The sequence below is a fragment of the Scomber japonicus genome, chromosome 3 (genome assembly GCF_027409825.1).
Source record: "Scomber japonicus isolate fScoJap1 chromosome 3, fScoJap1.pri, whole genome shotgun sequence".
Classification (NCBI taxonomy): domain Eukaryota; kingdom Metazoa; phylum Chordata; class Actinopteri; order Scombriformes; family Scombridae; genus Scomber; species Scomber japonicus.
This window is the reverse complement of record NC_070580.1, coordinates 33,010,319-33,027,747: the sequence shown is the minus strand read 5'-3', so window position 1 is coordinate 33,027,747 and position 17,429 is coordinate 33,010,319. Positions and strand designations below refer to the sequence as shown.

At 39.6% G+C, this 17,429-nt stretch overlaps 1 protein-coding gene across 1 annotated transcript in view; it reads right to left on the bottom strand.

Moving 5' to 3' along the window:
* Positions 1-10,084, bottom strand: part of chd6 (chromodomain helicase DNA binding protein 6) — an 80,132-nt gene extending 70,048 nt beyond the window's left edge. The window contains exons 1-2 of the mRNA XM_053315615.1: positions 9,430-10,084; positions 5,143-5,281 (exon numbers count right to left, since the gene is read on the bottom strand). Coding sequence (XP_053171590.1) covers positions 5,143-5,281; positions 9,430-10,084 — 794 coding nt within the window. The remainder of the gene's footprint in view (positions 1-5,142; positions 5,282-9,429) is intronic.
* Positions 10,085-17,429: the final 7,345 nt, after the last annotated feature.

The following is a 17,429-nucleotide window of genomic DNA, read 5'->3' as shown; positions in this document are numbered from 1 at the left end:
ACACACAATCACTAAAAAATAACATTAAATATGATAAATGCTAAATACTGTAGAGATAAGTTTTCCATTTGCACTCATCCTCTAATATAGAATAAGATGCATCACTAAATAAACTAATGTTATTCATCTCTGTTAACCCTCCTGTTGTCCTTGAGTCAAGGAAGGAAGGGAGGAAAGAAGGGATGAAGGAAAGGAAGGAAGGAAGGGAGGAAGACGGAAGGAAAGGAGGGAGGGAGGAAGAGAGGAAAAATGAAGGAAAGAAGGGAGGAAGGGAGGATGGAAGGGAGGAAGAAGTAAGGATAGGAGGGAGGAAGGAAGGAGGGAAGGAAGGAAAGGAGGAAGGAAGGAAGGAAGGAAGAAGGATGGAGGAAAGAAGGAAGGAAGGAAGGTAGGAGGGATGGAGGAAAGAAGGAAGGAAGGGAGGGAGAGAGAAAGGAAAACAGTAAGGGAGGAAAGAAGGAAAAGAGGACAGAGGAAAGAAGGAAGGAAGGTAGGAAGGTAGGAGGGATGGAGGAAAGAAGGAAGGAGGGAGGGAGAAAGGAAAAGAGGAAGGAAGGAAAGAAGGACAGAGGAAAGAAGGAAAGAAGGAAGGTAGGAGGGATGGAGGAAAGAAGGAGGAAGGAAGGAAAGAAGGACAGAGGAAAGAAGGAAGAGAGGAAGGTAGGGAGGAGGAAAGAAAGAGAGAAGGAGGGAGGGAGGGAGGAAAGAGAGAGGAAAGAAAGAGAAAGAGAACGAGAAACATCTGAGTGACTTAAAATTAACGTTTTATAACATCAGCTGATAAAACGCGTCACTAATATCACTAATATCTCTCTACTGTTTAATTGGAGCCGTTCATTTACTCTGAGCCGGTTAGCTTGAAACTTGTTACTATAGTAACGCCACAGTTACCTGTCTGAGGATTACCGTTGTTAACGTTGACATCACATGGCGCTGTTTGCATTAGTTTTTCGGGCTCCGCTGCTCAGATGAAGTAGATTTATGTTTAACCAGCGCTCTGTGTTTGTTTCCTTAAACTTAATATCACTGTTAGCTTGTCTGTGTTTGTTTTCTTAAACTTAATATCACTGTTAGCTTGTCCGTGTTATGCTAGCGGGAGGTACAGAGAGCTGGTGTGTTCAGGGTCAAAGTCAAAAAGTCGGACACAGCAGTTTTAACCAGTCGTCCTGCAGTAAGCACCGCTGCAGACGCTGGTTGAACATTAATATACATCAAAGTAAATATATATGCGGGAATTTCCGGTATTATACGTGTTGGATTTGCGGGAATCAATTAAATTGTGCACAATACCCGCAATCCCACGCTTTGAATCAAAGCTTTTAGCATTTTAACACAGAAAAGCATCACTGCACACAATCTGAGTCCTTTATTGTGTATTTACAACTCAAATACAGTCAAATTTAATGAGTATACTAATCTAAAATCGCTCATATTGTCACATATTCATTAATTTCAACTTGTAAAATAGCGCATCCTAATTATATTGAAGCAGTTATTCAGCTATAATGAAAAATATATAACATAAAATATCAAATAAATGATTAAAAGCCCTGAATGTGTTCATGAAGGCATCTAAAAATGTTTAAAAAAGGTGGAAAAATGAAATAAAATCTAACTGTGTCAAAGAGGAAAAAAGAAAAAACATTAATTTCTATTTTATACCATTTAAACTATTTCATTACATAGTGAAAAGTTTCTGTTGAATATTAAATCCCAATGAGCCAGTCGAGTTTGATTTAGGATAACTGGATATAATTTAGGTTTTATCTGTTAAACAACATTGTGTTATCTTTGTAAATCTCTAAAAACATCTTGTATAATATTAACAGTGACTCTCTCTGTTGATCTGAGCCTGGTTTGATTCATCTGAGCACACATGACTAATCCTTACACACAGGAACCAGTTATTTCTGTCTTATATTACACTTTCTAGGCTTCACACTGCAGCACAGTAACAATAACTAGTGGATTTATATTTATCTATAAATGTAATATTAAATACAGGAGTATAAATGAGCACCAGCTGTTAGTTTAGTGTCAAATCATGATCAATAAATTAAATATTTAACTTTCCAGATCATGCTGCTGTAGCTCCAATTACTTTATTTTAAAGACCCAACTAAAGAGACAGTTTGACTTTTAGAAATCTCTTGTTTTGTTTTTATTATTTTCATTTAAAGATTAGTCAAGTTTACTTTTATTATGCCTTTAAATCAAACCATTTCACAGCCCTAAAGTTTACAAACTAATAGAAAAATAGTCCAAAAATAAATATTATTATATCATATAATTGTTTCATGTGTTAACTGTATTTTTGTTTAATCTATTTATGCTTGGCCATTATTATAATAATTATTATTATTGTTATTATTATTAAAGCTATTATTATTATTATTATCATCATTAGTAGTAGTATCATTATTTCTATCTGGATCTTGTAGTATTAATAATAATTAAATCTGTTTTTGATTGTATCTGGCTTGTAAAGTTATCTATTTTATTGTATTCTTTCTATTTTATTTTATTATATAAACATATATATGAATGTGTGTATAAATGTATGTAGAAACATATATTTTGTGAGTGTGTGTGGATTAATGTATCATATTATTTATGTTTTATTTTGCCTATTTAAAGTATTTCATGACTTACTGTATATCTATGAAAAGCTCTATATTAATAAATCTGACTCTGTTTTAACTTAAAGTGCGGACAGTGAGATGAGTAAACTCAGCTCTTTACTGGTAGAAATATTCCTCTCCTGTCTCAGTAAATGATTTCCTGTGTTGAAGTGAAACTCCAGCAGTGAGAAGTGCAGAAGAAGAAGAAAAAAGACAAAGAGAAAGATTAAGATGGAATTAAAGCTGATTCACATACGAGGAGGTTTTCTAATCTGCTAGTGAACAAAGTGTGACCCTGATACTCAACATGACCCGGAGACGACCCAAGTCTGATCATCACATGGTCTACTCTTCATCCTCCTCTTCATCATCCTCCTCCTTGATATGTCTCCTCCTCCTCTTCATCCTCCTCCTCCTCCTCATCCTTTATCTGTCTCCTCCTCCTTTCATATCACCACCTATCCTGTTCCTTTCATGCTATCTTCATGCTTGTCAGAACCCCTCTCTCTCTCTCTCTCTCTGTCTCTCTCTCTCTCTCTCTCTCTCTCTCTCTCTCTCTCTCTCTCTCTCTCTCTCTCTCTCTCGTCTGTTTCTCAGCAGTCAGCTGTTGCATTTCTTAACTTCACATCAGTGACTCATGACTTCACTCTTCCTCCATTTAATCATTCTTCTTCATTTCCATTATCATCTCTCTCTCTCTCTCTCTCTCTGTTCCAACTCTTTCCATCATTAAAAAAACTACTCATCTCTCTCTCTCTCTCTCTCTCTCTTTACTCCTCTCTCTCTCTACTTCTCTCTCTATCTCTCTACTTATCTCTCTCTACTTCTTCTCTGTCTCTCTCTCTCTACTTCTCTCTCTCTACTTCTTCTCTGTCTCTCTCTCTCTACTTCTCGCTCTCTCTCTCTCTCTCTCTCTACTTATCTCTCTCTACTTCTTCTCTCTCTCTCTCTCTCTACTTATCTCTCTCTACTTCTTCTCTGTCTCTCTCTCTCTACTTCTTCTCTCTCTCTCTCTCTCTCTCTCTCTCTCTCTCTCTCTCTCTCTCTCTCTTATCTCTCTCTACTTCTCTCTACTTCTTCTTTCTCTCTCTTGATGAAATCAGTCAGAAAGATATTTTTCATCTCCACTCGTCTTCTCACTTGTCTCCGTTTCATCTCACTTTCTCCACACATATTTTATATGATGCTATATATTTAAGATGCTATTTTTAATTCTTTATTTTAACTTTTCTTCTCTGTTTTTGGATCTCTTTTTTGCTTTTTTTAATTTAAAGACAAACAGAAATTGACTAATATGTATATCTGAACTATTTAACTCATGAAATCCCTTTTTTCACCCCAATATATAAAAATAGGTCCGGACTTTATTGCATTGTATGACTATTGCAAACATTAGTAGTGAAGTATAATTGGGTCCTTCTTTAAATTGTATGTTTCAGTGTTTCTGCTCCTGCTCGACAGGATTGAGATGGTTACGTTAGCCTTTGTTGTAAGCTAACGTTAGCCGGCAGAGCATAGCTAACTCACAACTTTTGTATAGCTGGTGCTCCTGGCTCTATGAGGCTTCATTGGCATCCAAACACGGTAGATACAGCATATTTGTGCTGCTCAACAGGATTGAGATGGTTACGTTAGCCGGCAGAGTCGCGTTGTGAGTCGCGTTGTGAGTTAGCCAGCTAACTCACAACATGTCTGAATTTCACCATCAATCAAATGCTCAAAGGATAATTCACCACTCGGTCTTGTTTGTTGTGGTTGGTCTGAATAACCCCTCCCCATGTCCCTTAATGTAAGTGGTTTGTTCTTCTAGTCCAGCAAAGACTTGGAGCTACTCTGGAACCAGTTTTTCTGGCCAAGAGCCGGTTCTTTGTGCTGCTCGACAGGATTGAGATGGTTACGTTAGCCTTTGTTGTAAGCTAACGTTAGCCAGCAGAGCACAGCTAACTCACAACGCAAACGTGTCTGAATTTCACCATCAGTCAAATGTTCAAGGGATAATTAACTCCTTATCTATTCACCGTTATGCGGCCTTGTTTGTTGTGGTTGGTCTCAATAACCCCGCCCCCTGCCCCCTAACGTAAGCGATTCATTCTTCTAGTCTAGCAAAGAATTGGGGCTACGCTGGAACTGTTTTTTCTGGCTGAGAGACGGTTCTTTGTCTGTCGAAACAGGAAAACTGGTTCCAAATTAAGCACCAGCCCAGAAAAGGGGTTGAACCACCACCTGCTCTGTGTACTCATGTTGTCTCTAGTCTGAATAAAACTCTCCTTCCCCCATTTTTCTGACCAATAAAGGAAAAGAAAAGCACCAAAATATCGCCTTACAGTGAAATATTTGTTACGGAGAGAAGAACGGTATCATTAGTCGAGGTTGACAGGTTTACCGCTTTACCTCGCTCACTTTACTCCATCAATGTCCACTTCTAAAGCTTGCAGCCTCTTTCACTTCCTTTCATCTGAATTCTTCTCCCACTTAAATCCTCTCTCTCTCTCTCTCTCTCTCTCTCTCTCTGATGTCTTACCTGGGTTTGCGGCCCCTCTGTTTTGGTGCTGTGGGGACGGGGGTCTTGCTGTTGGCCTGGCCGTGGTTCTTGCCGTGGCCTTGGTTGGCATGGACCTGCCTTTGGACCTTGGTGGAGTGTCCTGAGGAAGGAGGAGGTGCTGGTGAGATAAAGACATGTGTGATCATGAGTGAGTCAAAGTGAGATCCTCACACATATCCCACTGATCATCTCTACGTTGGATTTATTCACTTTAAATCATTGTTTAATACCTCATAAATCAGATAAATGTGTGATTAGTCCTTAGTGGAGCTTTCAGAGAGCAGAGGGAGTTTATTCTGAAGTTTTATGATCTTGTGTATGGAGAATAAACTTTTACAATCACACTATAAGTTACATAAAAACAGGAGCAACATAATGAGCTCAGTGAATTATATTAAATGTGACGAATGCAACAGTATAAATATGGATCAAAACTGTGTATCAGCTGCACACAAAAGGTTTTAAAAGGTTGAAATGTTTCCAAATTTGTATATTTTAGTAGAAGTCATCAAATTTCAGGCTAAATAAAAAGTAATTAGGGCGTTTTTACAGCTCTTAAATGTAAAAAATGGGTCAAATTGGACCCTAAACAGTATATAAGGGTTAATATAACTTCATCTGGACTTGATTATTCCCATTAGTTTTATTATACTGACCAAAATATAGCAAAAAAACAAACTGCAGAGATCTGTTTCAATTCCCAGCAGAAGCAACTTTATAATATATTCTAACAAACGCATTTAAAACCTCTGCTACAGGTGGGAATCACACATGAACTCACAATGCATCAAAAAAGACACATATCCCAACCCCAAGATTAACTCTCCTGTTGTCCTCAGGTCAAGGACGGACAGAAGGAAGGACGGGAGGATGGAGGAAAAGAGGAAGGAAGTAAGGGGAGAAGGAAAGGAGGAAGCAAGGAAGGAAGGAAAGGAGTAAGGACGAAAAGAGGAGGGAATTTAGGAGAGAAGGAAGGGAGGAGGGAAGGAAGGAAGGAAGGAAGGAAGGAAAGAAGGATGGAAGGAAGGAGTAAGGAAAGGAGGTCGGAAGGAAGGAAGGAAGGACGGAAGGAAGGAGTGAGGAGGGAGGGAGGGAAGGAGTAAAGAAAAAAGGAAAGGAGTAAGGAAAGGAGGTAGGTAGGAAGGAAGGAAGGAAGCAAGGAAGGAGGAAGGAGCAAAGAAAGAGGGGAAGAAGGAAGGAAAGAAGGAACAGTCAAAAGAGATGGGGTCAATTTGACCCGGGAGGACGACAGGAGAAGCATGGAGAAGGCCTGAGAGTCTAAACCTCAAACTATGTTAAACTGAACTGCTGAAAGTTAGTAAGTTAGTTCTGATTCTCTCTCTTTTTCTCTTTTTGGGCTTCAGGAGCTTCGACAGCTTTGGAAGGTGAAAGGAGTTTCTTCTGGAGCAGAAACAGTCACTTCTCTGGTGTGATAACAGAGGATTTTATTCATTTTCTGCATTTAAACATTGTCCCTCATAGCCAAATGATTACAGTGCAACATCATATACCTGCAGTGTCCCTTATTAAAGTCCTTTGCTGCATGTTAAACCGATTTCTCTCTTCCTCCACTTGTTTCCTGTCGGCCTCTCTGCCACCAAATGTCCAATAAAGGCAAAAAACCCCTAACAATAACATCTAAAAGCAGCTCTGCTTCTGGAGGGTCAGCAGTAAGGAGATAATGATGAGATTGATGTACTTATGAACTCAAAATAAACTGCTTTAAATGTCATGTTAAAGTATGAAGCTGCATGATGTTTAAAATTAAATTAAAAGTTCAAACTGTCCACAGTGGACCAGCAGAGTGAGTCAATGAAGTGATGCAAGTTACTGAAACAACGTATTTAAACTATATTTATGAACTTCAGTTTGAGAGAAAGGTTGACAATTATGTGAAACTGAGGACAAAAGTTAATTTTAATTTGTGCATGTGTGGAATAATGATGTTTAATGTGTTTGTTCTTCTTGTCTTCACCACAAGCAGTTTTCACAAAGGTTCAGTTAGATTATATATAAGCTCTTTCAGGTGTTTGTGCTCCTTCTTTTAGGTCTGGACACTTGGTGGTACATTATCAGCCTGATGGTCTGATACTCTACGTTCACACTGCAGGCCTTAATGCTCAAATCTGATTTATTTTTTTGTTTGTCTGTTCATATTACACTTTTAAATGTTTCCTCCTTTAGTGAGCCGCATGCTCAGCTGATCATTAATAACGTCACACTCAGAACAGTGTTTACAGAAGCTACCATGGCAACAAGGAACAGCTGGTGAAGTTACTGATAGTCTCATTTATGGTCTAATGTTAAAAACAGTGTGTTTGTGAGCGGGGTGATGTTAAAAAGGAGGAAGAGGAGAAAGAAAATTAATACTTTAATGATGTTGCATTAAAAAAAAATCCGATATGTATCTGATTCAGTAGCACATTTGAAAGTGGCCTGAATCAGATTTGGAAATGTGAGATTCAATGCGACTTGTGCTTTTCACATTGTCAGAAACCAATCAGATATGGGTCACATTAGAGAGAACAAATCGGATTCAGGTCACTTATAACTGCAGTGTGAACGTAGCCATAGTTTATAGCAAGTATTGCTGTGTGTGTGTGTGTGTGTGTGTGTGTGTGTGGTGGTTTTTCTTCTGTATACTCTAATGTTGAGGCTCCTGTCCTCTTCACATGTGTACAGCAAAGTCCAAAAAGACCGAGCTGTTGTCCTCTCATCTGAAATTAATATTACTGTCCACTGAGTTTATGTAGACTTGCACTTCTATCTAAACAAGTAGCTCCTCCTCCTCTTCCTCCTCCTCTTCCTCTTCCTCCTCCTGTTCCTCCTCCTCCTCCTCCTGTTCCTCTGCAGGAGTCAGTGGAGCAGAGCCACAGATCACACCATTTATCACCCTCCTATAACGCTGTCCTTTCATCCCTTCCCAGGAGATTTAACAACCGTTCACATTTGACCTCATGTGACAACTCCAATGACTGTCGTTTACACTCGGCCTCCGGCGGCTACAAACACCCTGACGACCGTCGCTACCACGGCCAGCAGCACTAATGAACAAAGTGGTATCAACGACCTTGATAATGACCGGACACAGGTTAAATACCTTGGATCAGTCAGTCAGACCTGAAGACACACCTCGGATTAAAGGGGAAAATATCTACAAGTCTACTTGGCCCTGATTCAACCCTCCTTGGATAACCACAACCTGGATGATTTACAAATTACTGACTTTCCCTAAACACCTCACGTGCATACTATCGGTAGACGCTACAATTAACTGACTTTCCCTAAACACCTCATATGCATACTATAGGTAGACGCTACAATTAAATGACTTTCCCTAAACACCTCATATGCATACTATCGTAGACGCTACAATTAACTGACTTTCCCTAAACACCTCACGTGCATACTATCGGTAGACGCTACAATTCACTGACTTTCCCTAAACACCTCACGTGCATACTATCGGCAGACGCTACAATTAACTGACTTTCCCTAAACACCTCATATGCATACTATCGTAGACGCTACAATTAACTGACTTTCCCTAAACACCTCATATGCATACTATCAGTAGACACTACAATTAACTGACTTTCCCTAAACACCTCATATTCATACTCATATTTAATCAAATATGGGTCATAGTACTACTACATTTAGGCCTTCATGTACATAGATTGTTTTTTTACTTGTTTTCTTTTTTTCATTTACACATTCATTTATCTGCACCTATATGCACACCTGTAAAGTATTAAGTGGGATTGACATATCATGTGACTGTCAGGTGACCATTGTTTATTTAAGATAGTGATGTTCTAGTTGATTTTCTAGTATAGATAGAGCTTTGTGCAAGAAACGTCATGCTGGTGATATCCAGATAAATACCTGCATGCACATTTTTCTCCTGTTTTTCATTTGTTGTTTGGTACAGCATCTGCTTTATTCATCTTCTACAAGCTTCTTCCAGAGCTTAAAACCCGATCATTAGCTGCTGTAATTTAATATCTAAATATATATCCAACATTTCTATCTAGGAATATTATGTCTAGATATTTATTGTTATTGTTTATCACCCAGGTCTTATTATATGTACTATTTAATACAGTAGGTCTAAATATCTTGTATAAAGTAATTAATGAGCACATTTAACTCCCAACCAACACTGAACCTTTGTGTTTAAATGGACATCACGTCTTCACACACAACCTCTATATACATATTACACACACCAAAAACCCAACACACACTTACGTCTCTGCGTACCTTGATTTGTGGGTACAGGAGGTAGGATTTTGACTTTCGGTTTCCTTCCTCTCTTTCCAGGCACCTTGACGGGCACCGCGGCCGGCCCGGGGGCCACAGCAGCACCTGCCGCTTTCCGCCCCGTCACATTCTTTATCTCCGTTACACTTTCTTTCCTGCCCTCCCTCCCCTTGGTCCTGCGCTCCTTTCTCTCCTTCACTTCCTTGGGCTCCACGCACTTCCTCAGCGTGACCACCGTCGCCGCCTCCTTCTCCTCCTTTCGTTTCTTTGGTTTGCTGCTTTCCCTTTCCTCCACCTCCACCACTCCTCCTCCTCCTCCTTTCTCCCGCCCTCGCTTGTCCTTTTTCTTTCGTTTCTTCTTCACCCTTCCTCCGCCTCCTCCTCCATCGTCCTCCTCGCTCAGGGAGGAAGGAGGTCGCGGCGCGCCCCCGGAGTGCTTAGCGGCGTGGGCCCCCGCCACCGTGCAGTGATTGGACGTCGCCGTGCTGCCCACGGGGGTGAGGAGGCGGAGCTGGTCCTTGGGGCCCACGACCAGGTGTCCCCGCGGGATTGTGGGAACTGTAGTTTGTGCGTTACTGTTTTGGTCCGAGGCAGAGGAGGAGGCTGCTGCAGCGGAGGCCGGAGGTGGCGTGTGCTTCAGGAGACCAGTGAACATCTGAGAGAAGAAGAAGAAGAAGAAATGTGTCATAAATTAGTTTTTTCACTCACTCATCAGCTTCAGTCGGTTCAACGATACCGCTTTCTCAAACGTTGAAACAGTGTTAATTTCATTGTCAAAACTTTCATCACTGATGAAAACAAGATGATGACTAAATAAAAACTGATTTAGGGTGATGAAATCAATCGACGCTTAAGTCAACAAATAAAAACCCACACAATAATGTGGAGAGGCGAGTTGGGAAGAGATCAGACATGAGGATAAATTTCTCATTTGATGTCAAGAAAAACAAGATCCTTTGTAAACTGTGAAGAGCGAAACCACCAGTATAAACACAACGAACTTGAAGTAGAGCAGACGAGTCAACCCGAAATTCATGCAAATGTGAGCACACTTAAACTTTGGTGGTGTGTTTTCTAAACGTGTAATACAATACAAGCTAAAAGAAACCATAGCTGTCCTGCACTGAGTAGACGAGTGAATGAGCCAGAGTTACTAAGCTTAGTATGTAAAACTTAATGTTCATGTTAACTCAATGTTAATGTAAATGACAGAAAAAGAGCTGAAATGTAGTACACTTGATGTCAGACATATAACGGCAGAAAGGAGCAGAAACATAGTATACTTAATGTTAGACCTATGAAATGTAGTATACTTGATGTTAGACCTATGAAATGTAGTATACCTAATGTTGGTCTGATTAAATGTAGTATACTTAATGTCAGACCTATGAAACATAGTATACTTAATGTTAGACCTATGAAATGTAGTATACTTAATGTTAGATATATGATGACAGAGGGGAGCAGAAATGTAGTATACTTAATATTAGACCTATGAAACATAGTATACTTAATGTTAGATACATGAAATGTAGTATACTTAATGTTAGACCTATGAAATGTAGTATACTTAATGTTAGACCTATGAAACATAGTATACTTAATGTTAGACCTATGAAATGTAGTATACTTAATGTTAGACCTATGAAACATAGTATACTTAATGTTAGACCTATGAAATGTAGTATACTTAATATTAGACCTATGAAACATAGTATACTTAATGTTAGATACATGAAATGTAGTATACTTAATGTTAGACCTATGAAATGTAGTATACTTAATGTTAGACCTATGAAACATAGTATACTTAATGTTAGACCTATGAAATGTAGTATACTTAATGTGAGACCTATGAAATGTAGTATACTTATTATTAGACCTATGAAACATAGTATACTTATTATTAGACCTATGAAACATAGTATACTTAATGTTAGACCTATGAAATGTAGTATACTTAATGTTAGACCTATGAAACATAGTATACTTAATGTTAGACCTATGAAATGTAGTATATTTAATGTTAGACCTATGAAACATAGTATACTTAATGTTAGACCTATGAAATGTAGTATACTTAATGTGAGACCTATGAAATGTAGTATACTTATTATTAGACCTATGAAACATAGTATACTTATTATTAGACCTATGAAACATAGTATACTTAATGTTAGACCTATGAAATGTAGTATACTTAATGTTAGACCTATGAAACATAGTATACTTAATGTTAGACCTATGAAATGTAGTATATTTAATGTTAGACCTATGAAATGTAGTATACTTAATATTAGACCTATGAAATGTAGTATATTTAATGTTAGACCTATGAAATGTAGTATACTTAATGTTAGACCTATGAAATGTAGTATATTTAATGTTAGACCTATGAAATGTAGTATATTTAATGTTAGACCTATGAAATGTAGTATATCTAATGTTAGACCTATGAAATGTAGTATACTTAATGTTAGACCTATAAAATGTAGTATACTTAATATTAAACAAAGCAGATTCAACCTCACAGCTTCAGCACACTTCCACTAACAAGGCCGAGCCTCTTAGTGAAATAAAGCTAGCGTATCCCAGCAGAGCGTTTCAACAGCTCTTCTAAGAGCTTCTAGAGGAGGGCAGAACAAAACAGATTGGGCACACAGGATTACTGGTCACAATAGCTGAAGATGAGGACTTTGTTCTAATGATGGAGACAGTAGAGTACAGCTCATTATTCAGGGAGAGCAGGCCTCATGCTCATTGGTGCTAATGTGTTATTGTCTCACAGCAAGGCCGTATATTGTTGTTTCTTTTCTATGAGACTTTGCTTTATTTGTCCTTTGATTTGAAGATAAATACAATCAGATAAAACTGAGTCTGTACTGCATATTTAAAACATTAAAACCACCTTATAATACCAGGTAAATACATGTTTCCTCTATGAGTCTATAATGAGTTTGTTGAGCAGTCTGTGTTGATTATACAGAACATTAATGGGAAATCTAGAGAAATGCTGTTAGATGATGCATAAATCATATATTTAGTCGGCTTAAGATAAAATATTCCTTTATAATAAATAATAAGTAAAAACACAAGCAATAAAACAAACGTAAAGAATATACTAAAAGAATAGTAACATTATGTACATAGTATTATTGGTGTCAAATGATAATATACCAGAGTTGATGCTGTTATATGCATATATTTTAAGTGCATATAAACACACATACATGCACACATATATATATAAATATAAAAAACTTTAAAAAAATAGAGATTACTAAAATATGACTCAAAGAAACTCAACACTTCCTGCACAGATGTTAACATTAAAAACCTTCCAGCAGCAGCTCAAGAGATACATATGCTTTCCTTTAGTTAATGCTGTTGCTTTTAATTTGAAATTAATTCTCTACCTTCCTCCCTCCCTCCTACCTACCTTCCTTTCCTTCCTCCCTCCTTCTCTCTTCCATTCCCTCCCTTCCTTCTTCCTTCCTTCTTTCCTCCCTTCCTTCTGTCCTTCCCTCCTTCTCTTTCTTTCCTCTCTCTACCTTCCTCCCTTCCTCCTACCTTCCTTCCTTTCCCTCCCTTCCTTTCCCTCCCTTCCTCCCTTCTTCCTTTCCTTCCTCCCTCCATTCCTTCCTTCTTCCTCCCTCCACAAATGTTAACATTAAAAGCCTTCCAGCAGCAGCTCAAGAGATACATATGCTTTCCTTGATTTAATATTTTTGCTTTTAATTTGAAATATCATCTGCCAGGAAGTGTTGGGCGAGGTTGACAGAAGCTTTACATACAACTGAAAACAATATTTCTGTTAAACCCCCCCCCCCCCTCCCCCTTCCCAAAAAACCCAGCGAGACACCCAGAGCAGCAGAGTGGTGAGTAAAGCATGACTGTTATATTGATGGAAATTATGCTGAATTGACTTTTATTAGGAACCAGCTTTTATTTGTTTGTGCTGGTCATTATTTCAGTCCTCATGGAACAAAAATTATTATTACTCAGGGACTTTTTAAAAGCCGTATAAATCAACATTTCAATGGGCCAGATGTGCTGGCGGTGATTAACCCACAGAGAATTACCACCAAGCTACAGAAAATAGAGCCCAAAACAGAGAAAACACAACTCTACATGAATGATAATGTTGCTCCCATAGACTGTATATAAGAAATGGACGTAACATCTGTGACGTCACCCATTGGTTTGTGGACTGCTGCTCGGAAGCCAATAGTTTCTAATCTAGGCAGCGCCATCTTGATAATTTCAGGTGCATGCTGGGAAAAATAAAAACACAGATTCTACTTATATGGGCATGAGGCGGGGCCATGGGCGGAGCGGGGAGGTTGCTATGGTTGCGAGGGCTGGATCTCGAGGACATTGGGCAATCGACCTGTCAATCAGGACGTAGCCACGCCCTAATGCATACCCTGCTTTATCGTCAAATATAAAATCAGGGAGGCCAAAATGTCCCAAATGAACATCATACTGCATTGAAGAAGGCTTTAAACTAGCGATTGAGACCATAAACACATTTTGAAAACGTTTACTGAGGTTAGAAATCAAGTGAGAAGTTGGTGAATTCTCCATTGACTCGTATAGAGACGGTCGCCCCCTGGTGGCCTTTTGATAGAATGCATTTCTAAGTTATTTCCACGTTGGCTTCATTTCAGAGGACCGGAGCTCCCCGCCTGGTTGCTCCATGTATGCAGGATGAGTAAATAAGCAACTTTTAGCTAACATGTGATCCATATTAACTTCTTAGGTTGCCTCAAATTGACAAAAACTATTAAAAAGAACAGTTAATGCAGATTTGAACGATGTGTGTGTAGCTTCTTAAATCGTCACATGCAAACCAAAGAGTTACAAATGCCCCTTTATTTAAATCTAATTTAAAATATCAGATTGGCAACACACCCTTATCATTACTATCTAATAGGGTGAGAAGCACATGATGAGAAAGAAAGACAATGAGAGAGGAAGACATGGGTTTTTTTTTTTAAACCCAAATTGAAGGTTTAATGAATCATGGACAGCAAACAGTGAAGCGTGATGAGGAAAGAAATCACTACATTACATTCTGGGCACGTTGCTGCTCGATGCAACGTGACTCCTAAATACTTCATATGCAGAAAATTCTTCCGTCAAACCGCAGCAAGATGTAGCAGACATTTTTGGTACGCATCCCAAAACAGCTGTAGTAGTATTATTATTAGGATTATTGGTTAACCTTAATGTCGTCCTCCCGGGTCAAATTGACCCTGTCTTCTTTCCTCCCTTCCTTCCTTCCTTCTTTCCTCCTTCGTTCATTCCTTCATTCTTTCCTCCCTCCCTTCCTTCTTTCCTCCTTCCTTCTCTCTTTCCTTCCTTCCTCTCTCTTTCCTCCCTTCCTTCTTTCCTCCCTTCCTTCCTTCCTCCCTTCCTTCCTCCCTTCTTTCCTTCCTTCCTCTCTCTTTCCTCCCTTCCTCTCTCTTTCCTCCCTTCCTTCCTTCCTCCCTTCCTTCCTCCCTTCTTTCCTTCCTTCCTTCATCCTTCTTTCCTTCCTTCCTTCCTTCCTTCCTTCTTTCCTTCCTTCCTTATTCCCTTCCTCCCTTCCTCCTTCCTTCCTTCCTTCTTTCCTTCCTCCCTTCCTCCTTCTTTCCTTCCTTCCTTCCTTCCTCCCTCCCTTCCTTCCTTCTTTCCTTCCCTCCTTTACTTTCTCCCTCCCTCCTAGCTTCCTGTCTTCCTCCTTCCTTCTCTCTTTCCTTCCTTCTTTCTTCTCTTTCCTCCCTTCCTTCCTTCAGTCCTTCCTCCCTTCTTACCTTCCTTCCTCTCTTTCCTTCCTTCCTTCCTTCCTTGCTTGCTTCCTCCCTTCCTCTTTTACTTTCTCCCTCCCTCCCTCCTACCTTCCTTCCTTCCTCTCTTTCCTCCCTTCCTTCCTCCTTTCCTTCCATCCTTCCTTCCTCCCTTTCTTCCTTCCTCCTTCCTCCCTTCCTTCCTTCCTGCCTTCCTTCCTTCCTCGACTCAAGGACAACAGGAGGAGGAGGGTAAGTTTGTGGTTGTTAGGAATAGATATAACTTCCTCTACTTCTACTCAGTATTCACTTATTTCTCTCCGTGATTACCAAGAAGCAAACCAGACACATCACTTCCTGTTTACCACAGAAATGTACCCAAATGCTAAGAATAGTAAGACGGGGAGATGATGAAAGCAAATTGTGGTTTTTCAAAGATCAGCATCAAACACAACACGACTGCAAAATGTCACATTGCACTGAGTATATATCACAATATGGTGAAAACCGACTCTTTAACATCCTGTTAGGAGCATTATTGGTTGAGATGTCTTGTCCTTTTTTATCTAATTAGTTAAAAAATGTAATAGGTAGAACTGGATTGGTGGAATTAAAGCTTGTTTGTATAAAAATAAAGATTATTATTTTGTATCCTGGAAGAAATAAAACTTATAAAATCCTAAATATACAAAATATTTAATAACATATATTGATGGAAATGTATATTTAACCTTACTGTCGTCCTCCCGGGTCAAATTGACCCTGTCTGTTTTGACTGTTCCTTCTTTCCTCCCTTCCTCCCTCCTACCTTCCTTCCTTCTTTCCTCCGTCCTGCTCTCTCTACCTTCCTCCCTCCTACCTTCCTTCCTTCTTTCCTCCGTCCTGCTCTCTCTACCTTCCTCTCTCCCTTCCTTCTTTCCTCCTCCCTTCATACCTTCCTTCCTCCCTCCATTCCTTCCTTCCTCCTTCTCTTTCTTTCCTCTCGCTACCTTCCCTACCTCTCTCCCTCCTTTCCTTCCTCCATCCTTTCCTTCCTTCCTTCCTTGACTCGAGGACAACAGGAGGATTAAATGCAAATGAGATGACTAGTGAGTTATTTATCACATCTTATTCTTGTTTAAGGGTTAAAAGTCTACAGATAATATATTATGTGTATATATGCGAGGACTAAACCATCACGGTCATCATCATCGTCATTTCACTATAAATCTACCTCAGATTCAATGTTTTGGCTAGTTTCTCTTCTCCAGCCCTTCAAAGAGACACTCTGCGGTAGGCCGACACTAGCAGAAAGCCGATCCACGTCCTGGGAAGTCTGTGACATCACTGTTTCCACCATCCTCATCCTCCAAAACTGTTGAACCACACTATCCAACCTCCATTAAACCCCCCGAAACTGCTCCAAAGTGCTTCAGCAGACCGCCGTTCTTCCATCGCACCTCACAGACGACGACTCACACACACACACACTGTAACGTTTGATCTCCTGCTTCTTTTCTCTTGAATCTTATCGTGATAAAACGTCCTGCAGCTGTACTATAAATGTGAGCAGAGGGGGATTTCCACTATGACTATATCTGTGACACCAGTAGAAGATATATAGAGACTAAAGGCTCATTTACACTGTGTGATTGTTGGTCTGTGTGAGAGTAAAATCAGTAGTTATCGTTGCTCATCGGTCTGAAATGATGCTCAAAGACGTCACAGTGAGACTCGTCCACTGATGACTGAAAGCAGAAACAGCCTGAGGTAAAAAATCCTCACACTGTGACTAAAGCTACGACCCGCAACTACAAGACAACCACTGAGAATAAGACGTGAAATGACTCTGAATGCACGGGACGGTGTTACATCTCTGCATCATTCACACAAACCAAAATGACAGAAATGTGACTTTGATGCATTTCTACAACACAAATGCTAAATGGGTTGACTAATAAACTGCTGCCCTGCAATCATTGGTATTAATGTGATAATGTGCATCACATGATTCACTACTTCCACCCAACCACATGTAATCTACCTCCTGAGCCACAGCCGCCCCCCAAAATAATGATGACATCACACCACTACCATTCACCACACATTCCTCTCTAAAATCTGACACCTTTAACCCTCCTGTTGTCCTCGAGTCAAGGAATGGAGGAGGGAAGGAAGGAAGGAAAGGAGGAAGGGAGGAAGAAGGAGGGAAAGGAGGAAGGAAGAAAGAGAGAAAGAGGGAGGAAGAAG